The sequence below is a fragment of the Semicossyphus pulcher genome, unplaced genomic scaffold (assembly GCF_022749685.1).
Source record: "Semicossyphus pulcher isolate SPU_LCO1_2020_fin unplaced genomic scaffold, fSemPul1.0.p SCAF_7, whole genome shotgun sequence".
NCBI classification, from domain to species: domain Eukaryota; kingdom Metazoa; phylum Chordata; class Actinopteri; order Labriformes; family Labridae; genus Semicossyphus; species Semicossyphus pulcher.
Window position 1 is genome coordinate 25,216,617 of NW_027211748.1, and position 25,512 is coordinate 25,242,128.

Here is a 25,512-nt window from a genome sequence, read left to right on the forward strand (position 1 = left end):
TAGATTCATGAGATTTCTGAGCAGGGAGGTTAAAGCGAGCGCCGCTGTTCTAGTGGAGGTTAAATACAGCACAGGTGCATGATGTGCTGTCTTTACGACGCTGCTGCTGCTGCTGCAGTTTCTGTTCGGCAAATTGAAGCGTTGCCACTGTGGCCTGGTGAAGCAATTACAAGACCTCTTCTGACTTTATCGAGGAGCAGTGCTGCTAACTAAATGGTTTTCTATAGGAATCCCAGGGGAAGAGATCATTAAGAAAAAGCTTTTAATCTATCTGTGGGATAAACTCCCTGTGTGTGTGTGCGTGTGTGTGTGTGTGTACATACCCACTGAGACCCAGGAGGCTGCAGTACATCTGTTACAGATGAAGGGACTTCTTAAACACATTTCAATGAACTGACTATAAACTGCTAATACGCTCCTGTAATGGAGGCAGGTAACTGTGGATGATGTTGAAAGGGGAAATAAGCCTTCAATCATTCCTTCTCTTTCACTGTGGGCCAAGACTGTCTCTCTCACTTATAGAAAACACAGACAGGAAGGAGGGAGGCTGGTGCTGCTTCTGTCCCTGGGGGCAACTCTGATGAATCTTATACAGATTAATCCAGCCTGTAAAAGGCCCTGAGTTGCTTCTTCTATTGATTCACCAAAATGCTAATCTCAGAAATTCAAATTCCACTGCTTGTGGCTGACTAGATTCAATTTGCACGGTTTTAATAAGGTTCAAATAGAAACACGAGCTCCCCCGAGAAATTCTTTTAGATTATTTTCTCTGATAACGGTCCAAGGTTGTAATTTTTTATCTCGGGGCCCCATCACGCAAACACCAGCTGATTGCATTAAGGCCGAGGTGCGCGGGGTAAAGCGTGAGTGACACACGTGTCAACATGTGCGGCCTGCTGCCGAGAAGAGACGATGGCCTTGAAATTAGCCTTGATTACAAATCGCCAGCAGAAGCAATACAGATAAAATGATGTGCATTTTTCTATGATGACAGGTCATAGCACTCCTGCCCTGTCACACTCATTCCACATGATAATGAAGCAATGGCACAATGCATCCCTTGGTGACTGGCACAGCCCACACCGAATTAAAAGAAGCAGAACACGCAGCCCGCACACACACTCGACAGCACCCCTTTCTTTCTTAAACTATGTGCCGGGACCTACAATATTTCACAGCTACCTCTGCTGGGGTTTCAGCATGACACAAGTGGCGATGAATAATGAGCCTGCTTGGGACCCATGGGAGGGGATTATATTTTTCATTTTGGTCCAGAACAGAAGAAGTTTTAGATCCTCTGAATTATGCAGCAGGTGCTTCACTGTTTATCAAAAGCCCTCAGATATAGAGGTTATTTGAGAGGATGGAGTGTTCGGAACAAAGAGATGTATCAAGATCCAACTTCAAACCTGTTTTTTTTTAATGATAAAAGAAATAGAAGAAGGGGAAAGGATGCTATGTGCGGCCCCATAGGAGTAAAATGAAAAGAACATCCATTTGTCTGGCCTCATGAAACTAGACGAAAAACAAATAAGAAATGTCTTCACAAAATACCAAAGTAATGAAAGCAGAATGTGATGTTTACCGATGGTGACTGGTCCGGCCCCACGCGCTTAGTAAGAGTACATCGGATTCTGTCTGGGCACAGAAACTGTTTGAGAAAGAAGACACTGACTGCAGTCAGAGACAGGATTCTTCCTTGTGTTTTACTGTGAGGCAAGGAGGGATGAAGATGCTAAGCAGTATCCCAGCTGTAGAGCCATGCAGACTGCTGGTAAAATTGGTGTGAAACTAGTGTTCATTTGGCAAAGCAGCTGACACTTGCCGCAGGTTGGAAACTGCCAGGTCTCCTAACTTAGGTCGACGTGCACGATTGGATCCCAGAACAGCTCCTAACACCAAAGTTTTCCAACAGATTGCTAAACAAATGTTTGCCTCCTGCTTTTGCACAGATGTTCGCGGCAGCTTCTCAGCAACACGGGCACTAACTTTCTGTGTCCATATGTGTGCTTGTGCGGCAACTTAGCATCTGGCTGATCTCAGAACTTACCATGAGCTACGGCACTTCTGTTGTTTCCTTTCAGTTACTGTTTCTTATCTCTTTTTAGCACCTTTTGTTTTATGAAGCAGTCATGACTGTTTAAAGTACATGTTTTAAGTACTTGCATTGATATGTTTTTACTACTGTATATAATATGTTAAATGTTAATTTTCTTACAGCTATTGTTTCTTTGCAGAACACGTTTCTGTGCTAGCTTCTGTGTAGGAACTCTGGCCCGGTTCTCCTAACAGGGGCCGTGCTGACTGTTATCTAGAGTGTATACAGGGCCGTGCACGTGATGGGGCACAAGCAAAAAAAGGGCACTTCACTTCTACTGAACCACATTATTCCACGAGGAAACCACAGATTTCACATGTTTTCATAAATGTTCAGTTGTTAAGACACATTCAGTCTCATTAGATCAGTGGTCTCTTTGAGAAAGACAGTTAGGAAGGATGCACTTTAATGGCATTCAAACAGATCACACCTTTCCAGTATGTACACTTCCTAAACGTGGAATGGTTCCTGCTCTACAGATTGTTTCACCTTGTCTACAACAGAAACAGAAAGAATTATTAAGACCGTGCAGAATGTAACTACCTGCTTTAGAAAGTAATTGCATATATGTAAGTTGCCCTGCATGACGGAGAAAACGTCATTTTAATGAAAACTAGATTAGCTTGATTGCTAGCGAGTCGGACTACAGGGCTAATAATGAGGAAATTGCAGCCAAGTCCTACTGACCTACTTCATCGTTTTTTTAATGGTTAACATAAAAAGTAAGTGTTTCACTGTAGCCGAACTGGGGTGGGGCTGGAGTGATGTGTGCTTTTCATCAAGTCAAGACACGTTGAATTAATTGATTGATTTTTTAAATATTTTTTATATGTTTTTAATTAAGAGCACTTTTCGACTCTTGAGGCTGAAGGGCAGGGGCTCAAGCCCCCCTTGGGTTTTTGGATTTGTCATTTAGAGCCAGAGACTGCGGGTGACGCTGCCGTAGCCACTTACACAGACTTAACTAACTTAATCTAACGTTCAGAGGTATGGAAACTTTAATGACAGTAGTGATTGTTTTAGTTACGTTTCCTCTCACCGTTCGTCCTCCACTCTGCTAATCCAGAACTGATCGGCTGCAGGAGCCGTCAACAGAGCTGTCAATCATCTTTTTGACAGCATCAAATAACTAATTAAAAGTAAACTTGTCAGAAAAATTAACACTTGGACGTAAATCAGGATGATAAGAACTAACTATAATGACAGAAACCATGTTTGAGAAAAAATCATCTGGCGTGTATTTTCATTTTATAGTTTGACTCATGTCCCATCTGTTAACATGGAGGAGGCGGGCTTTATGATCCATACTGCAGCCAGTCAGCAGGGGGCGATAGAGAGGGTTTGGCTTCACTTTTAGGGAGCTGTCATATCATCCATCTTTTTATACAGTCTATGGGTCCTATCTGTGCACATGCCTGTGTGTATAGTACACTTAGTATTTATAAGTACCTCAAAAAACCCAACCTATCCCTTTAATGCAGGTATTGTGAGGCCGGTGTCGTATTAATGCAGGCTTCTGAGATGAAGGTGCATAAATCAGAGTTCTTTTCAGAATAGCGCACTAGTTCTGTGATTGAGTGTCGCAGCGGCATTCATTTGGCTTTCCAGCACTTTGATGTTGATGTCAGCCTCGGGACACCTCCTTTTGTCTATTCACACCATAATCCACTTGTATTTTTGCACTCCTCAGAAAATCCTAACCAGCATTTAATGAGGTGGGCATTGTTCATGCATCCTTATCAGGTAGTGAGCAGCCAGATACTGTGAATGCCGACACTCTGCACTGTGAGTGGTACTCTGAGAAGAAGCACACTGCCCACTTTGTATGAAATTTATACCTTGTTCTGTGTTCTTCCTCTAGTCTGATGTAACTCCTTTTCAAAAACGGGTAATTAGCCTTTTTTTTTTTTGCTTAAGTGAGAGGATCATTATCAATTGTCTACACTTTCAGTACACTGGTTGTTTTACCTTTACATAAAACGTGTACCTTTAAATAAATGACCAGAGGAATTAACTCAAGCATGCTTTTAATTACTTATAAGGTTATCTAATTTTGATGTGACTCACTGTGTCTTCCATGCTTGCTTTGCAGTGCTCTTTAACTCCTGCCATAACCAAGATACTTATACAATTAGGCTTATGTAATTATGAAAAGAGACAGCGCGGCTAAACGGTGACATTATATGTTATTAACTTTCTCCGTTATTGCGCATCATTCCATAGGTCAAGCAAAGAAACTTCTGAATGATTAAACTCTGGCTGAGCAGCTGTGTGGGCGAGCGCTGAATGAGCATAAACATGACAGTTTCAGAACGAACTCGCTCGCCTCTGTGGCTGCCAGACGGCCTGTGGCTCTCCACCTGCCTGCTCACCACTTATTGAAGATGAATGACTTTCGGGCGACCATTACTTACCTTGTGAAATGGCCTTAAAAGGGATGGCATAGCCTTTGTCAGCGCAAATGTGACCAAACACCATTAAGTCAGGCTCATTTAAAAACAGATCTATTATATGTAAGAAGATGTCGGCTCGTGTTCCAGCAGCAAATAAAAGCAACAAGTAAATTTCTGAAGTGAAAATAAAAAGCGTCTAAATGCAGCTGAAATGTAAAGTGTAGCAAAGCAAAAATGACTTTTTAATGGTATAAAAGTTTCCATTTTGGTCAGACGCAACGGAATTATTTGTGCAAAATGCTAAAACAGGTTGTCTTTTGTCATGGCAAACCACTTAAAGCCAACCATGTCAACCTTCTGGTAGAGCTAGAGGTAGCTCATGAGCTGGCCTGGATTTAAGGAGCTCGCCAAGATGTTCACAGACTCTGTACAAAATGCACCTTGAAAGCCTCTTCCCACTTCAAATCAATCAAATGCACAGATGTCCCACCCCCTCCAATACAAAATAATAGGATAGGCCGATCAGCTGTCAATAAAAAACAGTGATGCTCCTGGCAAGTTTGTCAACGTCTGAACCAATCACAGCTATGTTGCAGCAACCTCGAAAAGGTTGGGTCAGTTATACTTCAGTTGCGTGAGGTTCGGTGCTGTTAGCCTGTTTAGCCAGATTTATGATGGACACTGAAGGCCACGCCAATGCACGGGCGAGTGGGAAAGCAAGTTTTTATTCAGTGTGTGTGCCTCATCTGTGGTACCAACGTTTCAGTCAACAACAGAATCAACACGGGGTGCCACCAGCAATTACAGCGATGTAATGCAAGAAGCTTTTGACCACTTTTGTCAAAGTAGCTCTCAGATGAAAGAAGGTTAGAGACCCCTGAGCTAGTGTATAGGCACGGGTTTCATCAAAGTCCGCGAGATTGAGTCTGTTAAAAAAATGAGCAGAAAATGAAAATATGCAATCACAAGTACCTTAAACTTGTTCTTAGGTACGGTACTTGACCTACATACACATTCCATGACTGGATATGACCGCGATAAGCCAAACTTTCCGGTTGAGAGTCACGTTCCCTTGAACCCTGCAAATCCCCCTTCATTTTTAGCCCCTCATTCTCATTCACATCACTCCGAGCATGCGTCCAGCGTCTGGTCACAGCAGCCCAAAATGATTGCTCTCTATAAAAATTTAGATAAGGTGATGCAGCACTGAGAACGTGTTTTGAATCACAATCGGTCCACCTGTGTTTCCACGTTTATCTATATGCATCAGAGAAATCTGGCAAGTGGGAGCGTTAAACACCTCTATCACTGGACTCGTTTTTAAAACCATGGTTGGCCCATTAGCCCACATATGGCCTGCCTGGCAATGATCTGATAGGCCATTAGTGCTTAAGCCAGCTCAATTAAGAGCCAACTGTTCCTTTAGATTATTCCTTTGACATGAACCAGGATACCCAGTCAGTGGTGCTAACTGGGCTAATAGTCCCATTACAACATTGGTACTGATTTATGAATAGCTGTATGGATGTGTTAATGAACAGTGCTGTGGGAGGCCCAACAAATAAAGCAAGCACAGTGATTGAAATAGAAGGCCTTAAATCACAAGCTTCGCGTGCGTCCGACTGTCCGGAAGCTTCTGAGCTGTAAGTGACCCTGTCCAGCAGTAAACGACTAGCTGTTTGTGTGTTGATGGATTTCCTTTAAAAAGAGATGGGCCCAGGGCTATGGCTAATTCTAGTCATTAATGGTCGTAACCGTCAACTTAACAGTATTGGCAGCTGGCAGAAGTGACTATATATATAGTGGCAGGTTAATGGACACTGCCAGTCAACGCTGTGGCCACTGCGGCTTGCAATGACTGACGGTATCAGAGGCAGTTCAAACATTATTAGAGTGAGACCATCAAGATGCAAGGGAATCAATATTAATAGTATTTTGAAGCCCATCCAAAATCAATCAAACTCAAATCAACCTTCAAACTGACATTAAATAAACCATTATCTATCAGCGCCGCATAACAAAAGCAATCGCAGAAATCACTCAGCAAATACATCTATATAAAAAATTCCACTGTCATCCCTATGTCGTACTGTGATTCATTTATTAAAGGAGCACCACTGTACATCTAGAATCTGTGTATTCAGTCGCTCAAACATCTGTGTCCACAAAAGCGAGCATAAGCTCATTAATGGATGTGTTTGGTTAACAATGTGGCTTTTACTAACGGCACTGAAAATGTGAGGAATCAGCTTTCTGGCACATCGTACGCCATCTCGTCATTATCACAATGACATTGTGGCTAGTTAGTGTTTTTTTCGGTCAAAGCCGTAATCATTAGAGCTACATTTGGGCCACTGCTAATTGCATGGCTGCCCCATTAGCCTACGTGGCTGGACTGGTAAACATCTTATGGGCCACAAGGGGCCTGAAGATGGTTCAATTATCAGCCAACTGTTTGTGTATGTAAAGATTTTACTCAGCTGTAGACCGCTCCACTAAGAGCTTGTTAACATAGTGTCTGAGCTCACTGTCTGTTAAGTGGATGCAGACAACACTGATTATATTTAGCATTAGCATTTGGTTGTTCAGTAATTAGCAGCTGTGTCATGACATTTGATCTTTTCTTGATAAGTCGTCCTCTGTAAGCTCGTGCACTGGGATCAAGGTTAAGAAAAGGACCCTTTGCAGGCAGCTAAGATTTGGATGCTGCCTTTTTCAGCTAACTTAGAAGTAGCGGACCAACTTTGCTAGCTTACATTTGGCATGATGAAGTGTTTACATAATGCAAGAAGGGCTGGCAAGATATTATTACTTAAAATAATGCCCAAAAAGGTACCTTTTAAAGCAATATTCGTAGATTCTTGGTCATTCATAGGGGCAGTGAATGAAGCTAAAAACATGCTTTTATTTTAGCAACATAGCATGTCAAGACCAGTGTCTGGTAAGATAACAAATGCGCACTTTCCTTTGGTTTTGGTTTCCACCGACTCTTCAGATTTGGTCCCTTTAGCTGTGTTACGCTAGGCTAACAAGCTATCAGATAACTTTATAATCAGATTCAAGGATTATTGTATTTCTTGCTTATGTTTTCAGGACTTGCCAGCCAACCATTGTGCTACTTTATAAGTTTTTCGATCTCAATCTCCTGGAAATTTCCCCTGGGATCCCTCCTTAAATGGTTTCTAGAATGCTTCCTGAGTGACCACTTGGCATCATTACCTTCACTTTAGAGCAGATTGTTCATGCAAACAGGTATATTAGCATAAGTGAATGCCATGTATATTCCAAACATAGCTTCATATGTGCCTATATGTCTGTAGGGTGCTATGTAATTGAGTTCCCCATCCCCCACAGTCCTTTCAATTACCAGAATTTGCTTTTTTGCTGCAGTTGGCAGAAAATCAGCCGTAGCCAAGCTGATTCTGTGAGGACCTATTTGGAAGGGATTAAACTAGCAAGCAACTAATAAAGGAGATGTTGCAGTATGCATATTGGGACTTTATGGGGCTGCTTGACTCAGTATTGAGCAGCTTGTGTTATTATCAGACCCATAGATGGAGAGAGTTGAAGGAGGGAGGGGGGAGAAGAGATGTTTTGATGCAGGAGGAGGGAGTTAGTGCTGATTGAGAGATAGGGATGGATTGTTATACATGTTGGGCTTCATGGAGAAGAATCTTCTCTAATTACCCTACCTAATTACTGAATCCTTATCTTAAACTTTTTGTAAATGTTTGAGCCTAAATATAGAGAATTATAATATTTTGTAGAAAGTTATAACGTAGCTTATTCCAAAAGGATACATTTGCATCCGCAATTAAACTGCAAGCACCATCTGCTGTAACTCTAACCAACAATTAAACCATTGACAGGTTTCATGCATATCAATGAAATGCATTCATTCGTGCAGAATATAACATTTCAAAGGAAGATTTCAAAAGACAAAATGAAACGGCTTTGATGACGGTAACAGAAATCATCTGCCTGTATACGTTAAACATTCACGGGGAAAGCACCTGTGGTTGAAGCCGCCTCTGTCAATAAGATTCATAATTGCCTGTCATGAAATGCTCCATTTGATAAACTACAGTCAGGAGAAAAGCTGTTTCTTTCATTGTTATGTATCCATGTAACAAATATAGAAACGTCAATAAGATGGAAATCTGACCCTCAAATTCCACAGGATCCGTCTCCGGCGCGTTCCTTGTGCGCCGCACCCACCGGAGTCGATTGCGCCCACTTCAAGTCAATGCTCGTGATTCCACAGCTTGCGCCGCGCTCTCAGAAGCTACTCTTCGCTGTGCTCCGCTAAAGATACGCGCCGGGTCTATTCATGACGGAGGCCGCTTCAAGCACGCGTCGAGCTGAACAGAGCAGATCGTTCCAAACAGGAAGTCACACATGAAAACAGCATACAGCATCCGGTCATTTCAAAAATAAAACACAATGTAGAGACTGGTACAGACTCCCGTTTTTCCATTTTCATTACATCACACTGAAATCTTAAAAAAGCACGTACTTTACACAAAACCTAAACGCACCTTAGAGGCCAATGATTTGTCACATAACTGATCAGAATCAGATGTTTGAATGTTTAAGCTCGCAGCCAGTTTCTCATCACTGTTTGTATTACTGAAGCTTTACTTCAGCACCTGTCCACAAAGTTCCAGAGGATTAACGAATAAGGCTGTTATATGTAAGTTACTGACATGCTCATACTGTTCAGTGTTCCTACCTCTAGTGATGTGGCACTCAAGCTGTTCTGACATATGGCTGCTTTCAGCGGGTGTCCGCTGAATCACATCGTGGTTCGTCTAAAATTAGAAAACATTACAAGTGCTTTGTAAAAAAAGCGGTTTTAACATACTCGAGAAACATATGGACATAAATCTTTAAATACAGTCTAGAAAATATTAGGACATTCTTAGAAAAGACTGTGACCAGTGCCTTGCTTTATAATGTGTGATATACTGTACATCGTGGAAACAGCATTGCTGCTAATGATAGGAAAAGGATTATAAGCTCATCTATGTCGGTTTCTTCCGGTTCTTGTTAAAGACAAAAAAGAGCCAAGAGAAGATGTTAAAGAATTCCACAGTGTCAAAGTCACAGTCCATGTGTCAGTGTCTTATCCTTTTATTAGCAGATCTAGTTGCACTAATAAATGGTGAATGGTGAATGGAATGGACTTTACTTTTCTATTCTTCTGACCACTAAAAGCTGCTCTTACACTAACTGTTCACACACTCATTCACACTGATGGCAAAGGCCTCAGTGCCAATCTCCAATCAGATCTATGCCCATTCATACCCGATGGCTATGCCACCGGGAGCAATTCGGGGTTCAGTGTCTTGCCCAAGGAGACTTTAACATGTGACTTCTATCGAACCACCAACCTTGAGAGACTCTCCCACAGAGCCACAGCCACCCTAACGCCTGGCGAGATCGGCTCGCGGGCCTTACCTAAGTCCTCTTAAACTTTTGCAAGTACTAAAACACTCCACTCTTATTCTAATATGTTTCATTCTAAAGGATGATGATACTATTTTAAACTTTCATTATTTTGCTGACATTGTAAACAAAAAATAAAGTTTTCTTAGAAATAAATTATCCAACATATTGTTCATACATTTAGAGGGCATATTTCAATAGCTGTAGCATGCTAATAGTGAACAGACAATGACCTGTAATGTGTTGTAACACTTTATTTGAGCAAGGTCTTACCAAAACAGCCTTTTTATTCCTTTTGCACACTGAGCAGCAGGCAGCGGGGCGGGGCCTGTGAGGGGCCTGTGCGGAGATATGACTTTCAGCAGAGCGTGCTGCTGCTGCTGACAGCCTGTTGTTCTCTTAATTATCAGCTGGTAAAGATGTTAACAGAGGTATTGATGGGCCTTAATTGACCATATGGCTGTTTGTCTAGTTGGAGATGGCCAGAGAACCCACTGATAAGACTCGCACAACACACACGGTAACACACAAGGATGTAATATGTGCTGCGTGGCAACGCACATACACACACACACACACACACACAGCCAGCACAGCATATAATTTGTTGGAGGTTCCAGTTTCCAACCACAGCCCATCAGAGTGTGTCTCCCGACATTATCGGCATTATGCTGACATTATTGCTGGCTCTGCTGCCTTGTAATCCAGCCATTTGTGTGTCTGTTCGTATGTGTGTGGGTGAATGTGCGTGTGTTTTAGTGAGGGGGTTGGTTTCCTGCCTGTTCAAGAACAGATTCAGCCTGTAGGCGCTGTGAGTCTGAGAAAAAGCCAATTACATGTTTCTCTTTTTCCATTTTAATCAGATGCCCTTTCATGCCTCGGTCTCCTGTCCTCGGCTGATTAATCCAGTCACACAATTTAATTGGCGTACACTTTCTTTATCCTTAATCATTCTTCTTTCCCTGGGTGGTTAACAAGTCTTGTGTGTTTTTGTGCGCAGCTCGAGGTAGAGCTGACGCTTCTTAATCGCCTCCGCAGGTTGTAAACAAGGCCTCGTGAAATATTTACCATTACATGTAGGAGTTAGCTCACGAGTATGAGGATCCCGATTTAATCAGAAAGTTTTCCTTTTTTTGTGTGTGTCAATAAGCAGCTTTGGAAAGTCATCATCAGCCACAGAAAGGAACACGCTGAAGATGAGTTGAAGTGGCTTAATTTGAAGCCAGATTGCAGAGTTCTCTAAAGAGACTCTGAGTGCCATTTCATCAGGCCAAGTGCGTCTGTGTTTGCCTGCAGTGTGTAGGAAGACGTGGATGGATTTGGAGCTCCATCATAACTTGTCAGTTTTTATTTCTGAATATTTATAGTGAAAATATCTCCTCACTCTGACAGATCGTGTTACTGCTTTCAATCATTTTAGTCATCAGGCTTGTTTGAACAAATATTCCAGAGCACAAGATATTATTCTATTAATTCAGCGGATCCTTCAGAGTCATATTGGCATTTCACAAAAGAAAATTATTAAACAAGCTTTGCAGAATCAGTTAGCAAACATCACTCAGTGCAGAGTTGATTAGATTGCTTAATATGATAGCTGATGGTACTGCTCTCTGCAGCTGTGAGCGAATAGGAGGCACAGCAGGCAGACAATAAGCCCTATATATCTATAGCCCTTCCTGAAAGGGTGCACACACACATACACACAGGTTTGCCTAATCTATATATGTTGATTGTGGCTCACCTTTGTGGTGCGCATAAAGTGATTTTTAAATGTAATGGTCCCCTGAAAGTCTGTTTATTTTGTCGTTCTTTATTTTGTAGTTTAACATGTTCAGGCGGCACAATAACATTTAAGAGATCAATCGTTAGTAGGACTGTAACCACACCTATTTTTAATCAATAAGTGCTCTGGGTCATGGTTAATCATTTAATCTAGCGAATGTTAAAAGAGCTCACAGTGATGCGTTTAATTATCTCAATTCGCCCGACAGAAACAAACAGACAGCGTTTGTATTAGTTTATTTTATAACTGTTGTCCAATAATATCGTCTCGGCTTCATCGGCTGAATGCTTTATTGACTCATGTTTGGAGCTCCAATCTGAAGTTTAGTGCTCAAAGCTCAAGGAAGAAGGCCCAATAAATTCAGATCGTAATAATGCAACGTGAGATCGCTACATTTGGCCTTTTCAGGAAGTTTTATGTCATGTGATGTCATTTTGTATAATTCTGTAGTTTAGCGGTGTGAAACTGTCTTGCAGACGGGTCAGCCGCCGGTCATAACCAGGTATTATGCAATATTCCACTGGAAGGACACAATTGCATGCAGAACATGCAGGTTCATTAAGCAGGTTTCCTTTTCTGCAACTGCCTGAAGAGAGATTTTTAAGCAGATGGAAATGAAACATAATAAAGAGCAAAATCCACAGGATACCTTTAATCAGTAAACGGTATCTATTCATACTACTGAATGTATTGCCTCGCTAAGCTGTCTGAATTCTTGCAATCCATTATCTATACCGCTTATCCTGCTCAGGGTCGCAGGGGGGCTGGAGCCTATCCCAGCTGTCATTGGGCGAAAGGCGGGTTTACACCCTGGACTGGTCGCCAGTCAATCACAGAGCTGACATATAGAGACAGACAACCTTTCATACTCAGACTCACACCTACGGGCAATTTAGAGTCACCAATTAACCTGACGAGCATGTCTTTGGACTGTGGGAGGGAGAACATGCACCACTGTGCAGACTTAATGTTGACTTAATGTTGGGAAAGTCATGTTTTCCAGCTGCTTCTGTTATGATTATGTAAGTCAATTGATTCACATGTACAGTATGTTGTATGTAAAAAAACTCCAAATGAAATATATAAGACACCTGAAGTCGAACAAACACACTGAAAGCTCTCTTGTACAGTCCGTCATCCACTTCAGAAAATGGACCTTTTAACCAAAGATCCAAGCAGAGAAATCTGGCACCCGCTTTGTTCCCTCAAGCCAGTGTTTGTTCTTTGCCCAAGCGGAGCTCACATCTAAATGTAGATCTGATCTCCTCTCTGTCTCTGCCATTCTCCTCTCCTCTCCTTTGTCTCTTCCTCTGGATTCTTCTGTCTATCCTTCTGCCTCTCTCTCTTAACCTCCCTGTTTGTCTCTCTTTGGCTGTCATCCCGTTCTGTCAGCATCAATCCTTCTACTCCAGCTGTCCTCCAGCTCTCGCTCCTTCTCTCTGTCACATGCAGCCCCTCCCTCCTCCTTCCTACATCCACCCGAGCCTCAGTGTGCGGGGAGCCTGAATTACAGGGGGGTTAGAGCAGGTGTGCAGCTGGCCGGCGATTGCTGCTGACTCGCATAAATGCTGAGAGGTGAGTAGTGAGCTGCTGGGGTTGAGGAATACAGCTGGCCTCTAATGCTGATGGACCTCCCCCGGCTCTAATGTTTGCCAAGAGCCCGGCCAGGTGCTCGGCAGCACGCGCACACAAAAACGCACACACACATATCTGCGCCTACAAATGGACACGGAATGCATATGTGTGTCAGATTTAATAAGGATTCCCAGCTGCGCTAACTGCAGTACACAGACAGTGAGCTGATGCATTCTGCTCCGGGTTCACGCTCTCTGCTGCAGAGAAAAATGGGGGGCTGTAAGAGAAGAGAAAAGCTCGGACACCGGCCTCTCCACATAATTCCTCGTCGTCCAAACTAGAGCACGGATTGCTTAAACGAGTCAAGAGGTCAAACCGCTCACACATTAGCCTTTAGCTCGGTCACTCTGCGGCTGGGTGGGAGGTTTAAGGAACGAGTTCTTGCAGGAGCGACTCGGCTGGTGCTGGAATACATGCACAAAAAAAAGGTGCATTTTAATGTGGTGAGTTTTTATTCGGCAAAGACGCGGACAATATCTGCAAAATAACAAGATCTTTAATTCTATTGTAAGATATCTCAAAATGTGCAAATCTGGATACCCAACCATAAAATATACTTTTAATATCTTACAATTAAATCCACAAATGTTTCACATATTAAGTGCATCTTTGATGTGCATCTATGACGACGTTTGGGGGAAGGTTTACAGGCCTGTTACATCCAGTAGGAGCCTATACATGAGCAACAGATTTGGCAACAACAAATATATGTTAGCATCTTTGAAACTGCATTTTCCAGCTTTTTCTGTGAGATAAATCTAATACTGGAAAGGATGAATGGGCATGTATACCATTGGATCTCTCTAGAAACTAGTCCCTTTTGTCCATCGTACATTATTTCATGCGTGCTACTCCACAGCTCGACAGATAGTCTGTCTGTCTTCGTTTACTCCCTCCTTGTCTTTCCGTCTCCGCTCCCAGCTTTCCCCACCTCTCACACTTCCCTCCTTTCCCCTCGTGCCTTCCCCTTTTTGTGCAAACACGGTACGACAAGTCACTCGTTGCTCGCTAAGGCGACGGAAAAAATCCAATAAACATACGCTGCGGCTCACCCTTGACTCCGCCGTCGTCTCCGAGATGTTATTTAAGAGCGACACGTGGTCGATTTTTCCATTCCACCTGCATGCCCTCATCCCCCCCCCGGCCCTCCTCCTCCTTCCACTTCTCTCCAATATGGATCCGAGATGTTCGTGCCTTTTTTCACTTTACCTCCTGCTCCCCCAAGTTGGGAGAGAGCAGGGTAAATAGGCATAGGGTGTGTGAATAATGCAGGGCGAACATTAAATGTCAGGGCTAAAAATTCACATTTCCCTCTATTGTCTCGCTGGCATTCGCGGCATGTTTTATGCATTTTATAATTAGCGGGAGAGTCTCCGAGGAGGGCAGCGGAGGAGAAGGAGGGCTGGCAGTTATAGAGATCGCTTACTTCGGCGAGAGGTGGCTTTTTAAGAAGTTGCAGAACTTAATTTGAAAGGCAAATCTCACAGCTCCACCGAGCGGGAACCATCGCAGGATTGTTTTTTCTCTAAATCAACATCACTTCTAACATGTGTGAGCTGAGACAGACACTGTTTGGATGCTAGTGAGTTAGATAGAGAAAGAAGGGAGTCAGGGTGCAGAAGAGAAGAAAAAGAAGATTCCTCTTTTCATTTCTCCTATAGATCCTTTTTCTCTCTCATTTTACATCCTGTCATTCCCTTCCTCTCCCACTTCCTCCTCTTTGCACGTCACTTTCCTTCAGACTTCTCTCGTCGTCCTCTCTGGCTGCATTGTTCCGTCTTTTCCATTGTTCCTCTCTTTCCTTTCTTCTTCTTCCTGTAAGGAGCCCTTGCTCTTGGCAGAATCTTCATGTATTGTTTGAGTCATTCTCGGAGGTACAGGACATCTAGTCTCATTTCAGTTCTTATATAAATGCCTGAAAACAAATGACATCACTGCTGTCTCCCTACTTTTCTACTTTAGGCCTCCGATGCCTGAAGTTGAGGCAGATCAGAAAACATTACGATTCATTAGTGAATGTGGAAACGCATGTGGACTAATTGATAATGAGCTTTTCTCACACATGGCAAAAGGGTTTCAATAATTCTATCTATTCCATAAGTACTCTCAGAGGTACAGTGGGTCACCCTTCAATCGGAAGGTCTACAGTTCGATCCCCAGCTCCTCCAGTCTACATTTCAAAGTATCCTTGTATTTTCATTTAAATAAAGGTCTGTTAAGTCACTAAGTATCGCCAAATGAGGTAACACAATGGTGACTGAGCCTGTGGCCCACTGATGAAAGCCTTTGTATTTGCAGTATTACAGACTGGGTGTCTGTGGCGACTTTCATGGAAAAAATCACAAGCGGCACCCAGTTAGTGACGCGTTTTCCATCAGCCAGCAGTGGTTGGTCTGCCAGAGAGGGTAGGCGGAGCTAAGCGGCTGCTTTTCTGCACTCTGCAAGTGTTGCGAGTAAACAGTAATCTACTATGGCTGAACAAACAAAGAAAAGATGGATGACTACAGATACAACTTCAACAATAAGTGAAAATCCTAAGATGAAGAAACAAATTGGACGCTCAGATGAAGCAAACAGTCTGACAAGGAAAGTGACCGTCAGCAAGGAAAATCAAGAGTTACAACCGGAGCCAACCGTGAACGTCACACATGCAACACTGTCTGGATATCTGGGACGTGTGCTCCCGCAATTACCGTTTATGGCCATGAGGTGCCGCCAGAGAGAACAAAACTGAGAAGTTAAAGATTACATCTTTAAGTAAATAAAGTTTCTCTTTTACTTTTGATTCATGGTTTCAGTTAGATTTCTGGCAGCAGTAAGAACTAAACATCAACAGAAAAAGGGAGTAGTTTCACAAAGATGTTATTGACTGCTCTGAACTTTTAGGATGGTTTAAATCGATTTATTCCAAGCCTAAAAATCTATTCTCTCTAGTCTATTCTACACTCTAATTTACAATTAAGTTTCCATTGTGAAAATCAGCCACCCTTTTGTTCTACAAGCTTTGATTTTGTTAAATTTCCTTGTTACTACAAGTTTTCTGCTGGAGTGAAGGGAGCTCAGCGTTTGGCACAGACACCATATTTTTTTAAGATTCCAAAGATCAGTCAAAAACTGGGGGAAAAAAACAGTTAAGTGCAATAAATACATTTTGGTGCCTTTCTGAAGGCTGACTATTACTTTGTTCCAGCCCGTAGTCGGAGTCTAACTTTGTGAAAGTGGCCCCATATCTCACGACAGAGGAGAAACCTGTATGGCCAGATGATGGGAGAGTTTGTTACTGAGACAGAAGGACGTCTTATTATCTCCTGACTGAAACATGTTATTTTAGTGTCAGGATGATCGAAAGATAGGTGGCGTCTGAAAAACTGTTCCAGTCTTTACTATGATGACTGCTGGTCAAAAGAATTGCTCCTAACAGTCAGTCCTCCCTGTACAGTTATTTGGACTTATTTGGACCCCTAAAAGGAGCGGGGCAGTGACTAAACCAATGTGACATGGCTACAGGAGATATCTCTCTGTGCTTCTTTTAAAACCATCTCTGGTTTAAATTTTTTAACCTGTAAACGCTCTTTTTCAGTATCACAGGAAACCTGTTATAATCAGCATATCGAAAAACACTTAATGTACTGCTGTCTTATTCCTCAGTACATGACATAAGAAAAAGAGAAATTAGGCACCCACCACGCGGCACATTTTTAATTTGCACCAGCTCTACCTTTGGGCCACACAGAATAAGAAACAGCATCAGCAAAACACTCCATTCATCAAACTCTCTTCCCTCTCTTGGTTGCATAAATACATTCGTTTGACACATGACTTTGCTAATTGCCTTTTCAAACTGCGGTAATCTCTCGGTGCGGGGAGCGAAAATTAAAAATGCAGCACCCTGAGTATTGTGGTTTTCATGTCTGAGCCTGCATTTATCCACCTGAAATTAATTCTCTAATTTGTTTGTAAGACAAACTGGGAATACTTAAGATCCCAATCCACTTAAAGCATCTTCTCCGCTACTTTACATATCCGCTCTGTGATGCTGATTCTCCCCGAAGGCTCCACCCAGCAGCCCTGCAAGTCATTAATAGTGAAATGAAGAGCGCGCTTCTACTTCTCCAAAGGGCACCATAAAGAGTCACCTAAAATAAAGTGTTAATGAAGCGTGTGTTCGTGTGTACGGACTGCATGCGGGCAGGTTGAAGCATGAGTTCGGTGTGAGACGATATGAATTCACACATGAGCTGCAGTGGGCTGATGTGTTGGGTGTGTTTTCCTCTAACACCCTGATCTGGAGGTGGGTGATGACATACTTGTCCAAACACACAAGCATAAAAAAAACCCTGACAGCAGTCAGACATGTCGCTGTGCTGCTGCCACTTCACACATTCAACACATCATGTATTACAAGTGCTCCTCCAAGTACCTTTCAATCATCCTGAAAGCTTAAACGAATATAATTACATTTTGACTGAGCTATTATCACTTCAGCACCTCTTCAACAGAAGTTCTTACAGTGCTGGGTCATTTCTAATATTTGTTCAATATAATTCTTAAATCATCTTTTACCTTTTGGATAATTTAAAAATCTGAAACCTCATTTTACATAAATATTTAATTACTTTTTACCTATTATCTACACAAATTGTACCTTTTAACTTTTTCATTTTAACTTAACTTTATGTGAAGTCTCTCCTGCGATAACGAGTCATTTCAGGTCGTTTTCTTGAGACTTATTCATCACATTATCTCGAGATAACAACACTGCAAACCGTAATGTCAGATGATCATAACTCGTTGCCCCAAAGTTTCAAAAGCAGAAAACAAACGTATAAACAGGCTTAAAGAACCCCCTCCAGCAGTGTTTAACCTTGTAAACATCTCCATGTGGTGTTCTTCATGTGCTACAAGACATATCAGGGACAACATCAGCAGTCATCTCCATGGCTGGGCCTGTCTGCTTTTAAACTGCAGTGCACCAAGGACAGGCTGAACAACACGTTTTCAGATTGGCAGGTTTGAGACGTCACAAACCTAAGGAGCCAATCCCATTAATGGACGGGGTGACGCTACGCATGTCATTATGTGTAACCTATGGCAACCACTTCATCGTAATTGCTGCAAACTCACTACTGACTACTAACGTTAACGTTACCACTACTAATTACTACATTTCAAGCTAGCTATGTTTCAACAAGTTGCCACTAAACGATGGCAGAGACGTGTTTTGTTTTGGGACGGAGGGTGCGGATGGAAATTTGCGTAGTGGGCGGGGCCTATGTAGATTCTGGAATTTTTAATGAGGGAGATGAAGGAGGTGCCTTGGGAGTTCTTCTTGATATTATTATCATGTTATCCATCAAAATATTTCTCTTGATTGAAAATGTCTAATTGGTGTTATTGCTCGTTCTCTGCTTTCAACTACTATGTTTTGTGAAGTTTCAGGCATGCACTCAATCTTTTTTTTTTTCTTCCTTTTTCTTCAAACAAAAAAAATACTCTTGAACTTGAACGTGACTTGAATTTGCATCTAAATATATTCCCTTTTGCAGAGTCCCTTTCCACCTCTGATGTTAAAAAACATTGTGAATACAGCAGCTTCAAATCAGCCGTCCTGTCCCTTCCTGGCAGACAAGAAATCATTTAGCACGTACAGTTTACAGTCGATTATGAAGTCATTCTGTGTCAGTATACTGCAGGGTCGGTTGCAATTTATTTCACCTTCATTTGCATAAAAACAAGCACATTTAAAAAGCCCCAGTGAGAACTTATTTGTATGCAAGGGTATGTTTGTGTCACCACTGACCGTCCACCTGCACAGATTAATGAGTGACCGTCTGGCCAGTAGCAGCAAGGAATCAATCATGCATGTGCTTTCACTTGTTGATGTTACTGTAAATGGAAAATTGAATACTGAGGTTTGCTGTCATGTATCTCAGCTGCGGCTACATCACATGGATTTAGCCCGTGTTCATTGTCTGAAGGTTGTGTAAAGGGATTGTGGGAAATCTATAACACTAACTGTGCAGTGTAAGAGACAGTGAATGCAGCACAAAGGTAGATTACAACACCCAAATCCACTGAATATAACAACACAGATTGTATTACAGGAAGCCTGAGCAGATTCAATGTGATCACACAGAAGGTGCAGCATCTGTTGTAGCTGTTCGGCTGAGACAGTATTGACCTGTATGAGTCAGGGAGCGACATGGTGCGTTCTGACCACACGCTGGACTGCAGTAGTGCTGAACCCGATGTGCATGTAGCTGGGGACGATAGATGCTAACACTGGCTAACACGGAGACATGTTTATATTTAGTTTTATGTACGAGAAAATGCATGAAAGTCAAACTGGGTTTAGTCAAGCATCAGAAGTGACAAGCAGGAATGGAGGAGCAGTGCCCTCATCAGTGAAATATGGTTTTTAATAGAACAAAATGTCTTTGGGGGGATGAAGGCAAGGCCCCTCTGATTTATTAAATTTTCATGGTTTAATAACAATAATTATGTGCGTCTCTGACATGCAGAGAATTCCTTTCATGTGCACATTCACAGCAGACAAGATGGAAACAGTCACACTGCAATGACTGATGGTTTTGGGGGACATTATGCTGCTCAGTCATTTTTTGGACTGTAATTACAACATGTGGGCAGAGATGTCAGCGACAGCAAAATGAGGAATTCTTTCATATGATAAAAATGTGTTTCAAACCTCCAATCATGAAATTAAAGCTGAATGTTTCTGTGTCTCTTGTTCAGGCCAGCGGGAGGTGACTGTCAGAAGAAATGCCGGTGCTAGGTGCCCTAGTACATCACCACCAGGACCATGGCGACTCCTTGGCCAATGAGAAAAGAGAGCTGCTCCCATGGCTCCTCCGGCGTTGCTAGATGGTCGGCGTCCTCCTTCATGCTCTTATGTTTACCGTGGGTGTTGCTATGGCTGCCATGGCCCGCCCGAGCTGAACAAGTGGGCGGTGGGGGACACGGTGGGAAGGCGCTCCACGGTTCCCTGTCGTCCCCCTCATTAACGTCCTCGTCGTCCTCCTCCTCGTCCCCGTCCAGCTCCTCGGCGTGGGGCTTCAACACGAGGCAGAGCGGAGGGCAGCTGGACTGGCTGCTGTCGGAGAAGGGCCCGTTCCACAGATGTCCGGAGTACACCGAGTTCAGAGAGAGGTTCCAGCAGGGATTTTCTACCAGATACAAGATTTACAGGTGAGAGGAGGCGACTCTGCGTTTGTATGTGTGTCAGAGAGAAAGAAACAGTGTGTGGCAGGATTCAATAGTTCAACAGGTTGAAGGATGGTGGCTGAGTTCTCTCTTATATCTCAGACTACCTGCCTTCCTGCTTAAGTAGAGCTTCCCGACCTTTTCAGCTCATGACCTCAGAGGGGCTCCTGCACTTTGAAAATATAGAAGGGAACCAAAGCATGTCATGTTGTAAACTTAGCTTGTATCTGTGCATGAGGATTTACCACATACTGGTGCTAGTTGAATCGAGTTTCTTTTGGGGCTGCATGGTGGTGCAGTGGTTAGTCGCCTCACAGCTTCTGTGTGGAGTTTGCATGTCCTCCCCCGTGCATGCGTGGCTTCCCCCCGGGTACTCCGGCTTCTCCCACAGTCCTAAGACATACTCGTTAGGTTCATTGGTGACTCTAAATTGTCTGTTTGGTGTGAATGTGAGCGGGAAACGTTGTCTGTCTCTACGTGTCAGCCGTGTGATTGACTGGCGATCGGGCCAGGGTGTAACCCCGCCTCTCGCCCAATGACAGCTGGGATAGGCTCCAGATCCCCGCGACCCTGCACAGGATAAGCGGTATAGATAATGGATTGATGGATGGATGGAAGTATCTTGGGTACCGTAGTTAATCATGTTACAGTATTTTTTTAATGTAATCTGTGGTCCTTAGATGGCACTAAAGAAGTTCTGTGTGAATGATGAACTCAACACCCTCTGAGCTCCTTAGAGGGATATTGATGAGTATTCGTACACACTAGTAGCTCTAGAAGCTAACCTTGTACCTACACACTGCAACTATGAAGTTAAAAAACTATAACACACTGTTACAGACATTCAGAAAGAAAAAGAAGAGTTACAGCCATACTGCACTCTCAGTGTTACCGTGAACCTCGTGGTGACACTAAAGTAAAGGTCAGGAGATCACTAAAGTTATGAATACACCTGATCTGAAAACCATGAATGTATGCACTAAATTCTGTGCTAATCCATTAGTCGGATTCTATTGACTGTATAAATAATAGACGGAGCCACCATGACATCACCCATTGGTGTCTCGACTGCGTAAATATGGCCTCTGCCATGTTGGTTTCCTGTAGCCTGAAGTGAGCATATTTTGTTGAGAGGGTGGAGCTGGAGAGGAGTGAGGGGTTGGCAAGTTAACAAAGCTAAACAGTCTGTGTCTGTGTCTGATTCATTAGCTTGTGAATAAGACTGAAGAAGCAGCAGCCTTGTTTCTTGCTCGCCCAGTGAGATAGCGTAAAATAACCTTCTCATCACTACAGTCTGCCGTAATCTCTCCGGGGAAAAGCCAACAACTCCTGACTCCTATATACTGTCCGCCGATTAAACACTGATCAGGCTAACAAGCCAGCTATAGTGAGCAAAGTATACCTGCTACTTAGTGCTAAAAATATATCAATACAATAACACTGGCATTTAACTCACTGAAAAGCTGGAGCTCAGACTTCTTGCACGGCCATAAAGTTCCATAAATCCCACAGAGAGAGAGAGACAGATTATGTGTCCAAACTTTAAATGAAAAAAATACAGAATACTCCAACAACACAAACAGGTGAAGTTCAGTTCAGTGTCTGTGTGTCTGTGTTAACGTCTAGTAGACAGCCAGCAGGATCCACCTGTCAATCAAGTGAGCCGGCCCCTTTAATTTAAGGCTTAATATAATCAAAACAGGTGTGTTCTAAAAAAAATTCCCCCCCCGTACAGTTATCTTGAACAGTAAATTAGCTATTTATAACAAACCCGTTTTTTGTCCCAGGCTGTAAACGTGTTTATTTCTGCTGTAAAAATGGGCATTTTCCCACCTGCTGTAATGTTATATCTTCTTTTCTGGAGCCTCAAGTGGCCACTCGAGGAACTGCAGTTTTTTGCAAGTTGCTGCTTGAGTATTTCCAATGGTGTCAGCCACTTTTTGGGTTCGTCATTTGACTGTAAATTGAAGACAGTATTTGTTAAGCTGCACAATCGATTAAGACTTGTTTTTTTCCAGTAAATCTTTTCTTAATAAAACACCTTTGCTTTGTGTGATGATTGGTGATGTCTTCCCGGCTCTAACAGACACTGCAAAATTGCAAAGCCAACACAGCTCTAAAGTGTCAAAATTAGTCTTTTCTTTAAAGATGTTTTTGGCCTGCAGTAACTGTATATTGTTGTCTCATCTCCATGCTGTAGTGTCTGTATTTGCCTGATTAGTGTTATATCTATATATATATATGAATCGATGAAAAATATAAAGAAGGAAGTTCCAGGCAAACCTAAAGGCAAAAATGTTTCAGTTTGACTTTTCTAGGTTGAACAGAAAAGTTCAAAGTTTTAAAGAAAATATCTCAGAGGGATAAATATCACCATGTCCTGTGCTCAAATGAAATGGAATAATAATGATATAAATGCAGGGAAACAAACAGTAGAAGTCAATATGATGATATGTATCTTTTCTTTTTGCCTCTGTATAAATCATATTCTCTCATCATGCAGCACTGACACTAGAATTCAATCAAGCCCCTCCTGTCTGTGTGTGAGAGCATGTAATGAAAAGATATTCTGTATCACTTTTATTCCAAACACGCATTATTGTCAAAACACAGCTCTGCTGTATTAAAATTCACCGGATGGGAAGAAATCCAATTGAAGCCGCAGTCTTATGATTTGTGTAAAGCTGGATTAGAGAGCTGTGAGACAACAGCAGCTTCCTTCTTCTCATTTTAAACGCTTTCAACCAACTTTCAAACTGTTCTTTCCTCCTAACTGCCTGCTGAACGCTTCGGATATTTCATTCATTTATTGGAAATCAGCAGTTTGGACTGATTTCATGTCTTTATTTCAGGTGCAACAGTAACGCGTGCTGCTGCTGTGATTTGAGACGTCCTTGTCAATCTGAACAGAATGTGTTCAGCGGTGGACTAAAACGGAATCAGAGGGAATTGAAAAATAATTTTGTCTGGATGATTAAAGTCAGGACTTAAAATATATCCAGTATAATGTGTGAATAGATAACAGAGGAGCTGTTGTTAATATTGAGGCTCAGAATAAAGGGTGAAGCTGGTAGAGGTTGGTGATTCTGTCCTGGGACTTTTTGCTGATTCTTTCTGTTCTGACTTACAGGGAGGATGTAGTGCAGGCTGATGGTTTATGATCAAGTGTTACAACTTGTTGTATAAAAGCAGATATTTATGATAGTCATAAAAACATGACTGTCCTTACATTCAGCTTCACTTTACTCAAGCGACTTCATCTAAAGATGTTATACGGCTCTGTCTGTCCGACTGCTCATAACTCCAAACTCATAAAACAGACAAAAAAATATTTTCATATTTCAATTTTTAATACAAAGTCAGCTTTGGAAGAATTGTAATCAAAGGGTGGAATCACAGCTGCAACGTGCAATCTTTGAAATCAGGAAAGACGAATAAATCAGACTGAAACTGACTAACCTGTTATTTTAGCAACAGAGGCCGCATGATTATAATTTAAATAGACTGTGATTCCATTATTATTATTATTATTATTATTATTATCGCTTAACCTGTTATGGGTCGCAGGGGGCTGGAGCCGAACCCAGCTGTCATTAGGCGAGAGGCGAGGTTACACCCTGGACAGGTTGGGAGACAATCACAGGGCTGACACACAGAGACGGACAACATGTCACGCTCACACTCGCACCTACGGGCAACTTCGAGTCACCTCTGAAACCTAACGAGCATGTCTTTGCACTGTGGGAGGAAGCCTTGTGACTTAATCACAGCAGTGCTGATATTTAGTTCAATCAGGAGAGACGAGTAAAAGATGGAAGGATAAATATTTGTCATACAATAATGATGAAGTCTTTGGCTCTTGGACTCTACAGGGAGATACGGTGATCAAAGGGCGTCTGCCCTGAGCAGAGGCACGATACATTCCCCGGTGGGCACTGGTGGTGGAGGCATTGGCTGATGAGGTGATGGGGAGGTGGAGGGTCGCGCATAAGGACGGCACGAATGAACTGGAGGAATAGAAAAGCTTACGAGGTTAACAATGAGGGTGTGTTGCTGTGCTGTTGGACAGATGTGAGATGTTGCAACAGCAGTCCATCTCGTGTGATATTGCTTAAATATTCAGCATCTGTTTCAATCACTGACATCATTTCTGGTGTCCAGCAGAGACATGTAAAGCAGTTAACTAATTGTACACTTTAGTTGGATGTTGTCTTGTGTTGGAAACAAGAAGCTCCCTTCTGGCCCAAATATTTTCCCTGCTGGAGAGGAGCGAGTGCCAAAGCCGGAGGTTTCAGTGTCCAGAATCTTTGTGCTCTATAAATAATGCAGTGCTGTCCCGTGCCAGGTCCGGAGTTCATGGCCGTCTCTGTCACCATTATCGTTACTCCAAATTTAATACCAAATGTGATGGATATAAACTGCCTCCGCTGAGGCTGCAATTTGGATTTCCATTTCCTGGACTTGGAATATCTCTGTATGATTCTTTACTTTCATTTCCTCCCTTTGTCAGCTCTTTAAAAATAGTCTCTCTCAGCTCGTAGCCTTGAAAGTCGCGCGGCCGTTTGTACTGTCAGGAACGTAGACTTGCTTGGAAATTATATGTTGTAATTATCTTTGGCGTTTTTCTGTTCTTTGACCGTTGCAGAACTTGACTGAGTCTGTGTTTCAAAAGATGTACAATAAGCATTTTGAAGTGAATCACACACGCGCTCGCTTCACTTCCTCTCACTGTCTGTCTTTTGTTCAGCCGCTTTTATTCAGGAACGTCAGCGGAGCATGTGAAGATCTGTGATGGCCTGGTTCGCAGTTATACAGTCATTTTTTCTCTCCCAGCTGGTGCCTGACTCTGTCTCTGCTGCTGCTCTGGTCACTTGGACGGCAGGAGGTTAGAAATGTCACATCTAAAAGCACTTTGAGGTCTTGTAGCTGACCCG

The 25,512-nt window shown here is 42.6% G+C and overlaps 1 protein-coding gene across 1 annotated transcript in view; it reads left to right on the forward strand.

Moving 5' to 3' along the window:
- brinp2 (bone morphogenetic protein/retinoic acid inducible neural-specific 2) overlaps positions 1–25,512 on the forward strand; it is a 239,961-nt gene that overhangs the window by 81,498 nt on the left and 132,951 nt on the right. Inside the window, exon 2 of the mRNA XM_069685311.1 lies at positions 20,111–20,563. Within this exon, the coding sequence (XP_069541412.1) occupies positions 20,178–20,563 (386 nt within the window). The 5' untranslated portion in view covers positions 20,111–20,177. The remainder of the gene's footprint in view (positions 1–20,110; positions 20,564–25,512) is intronic.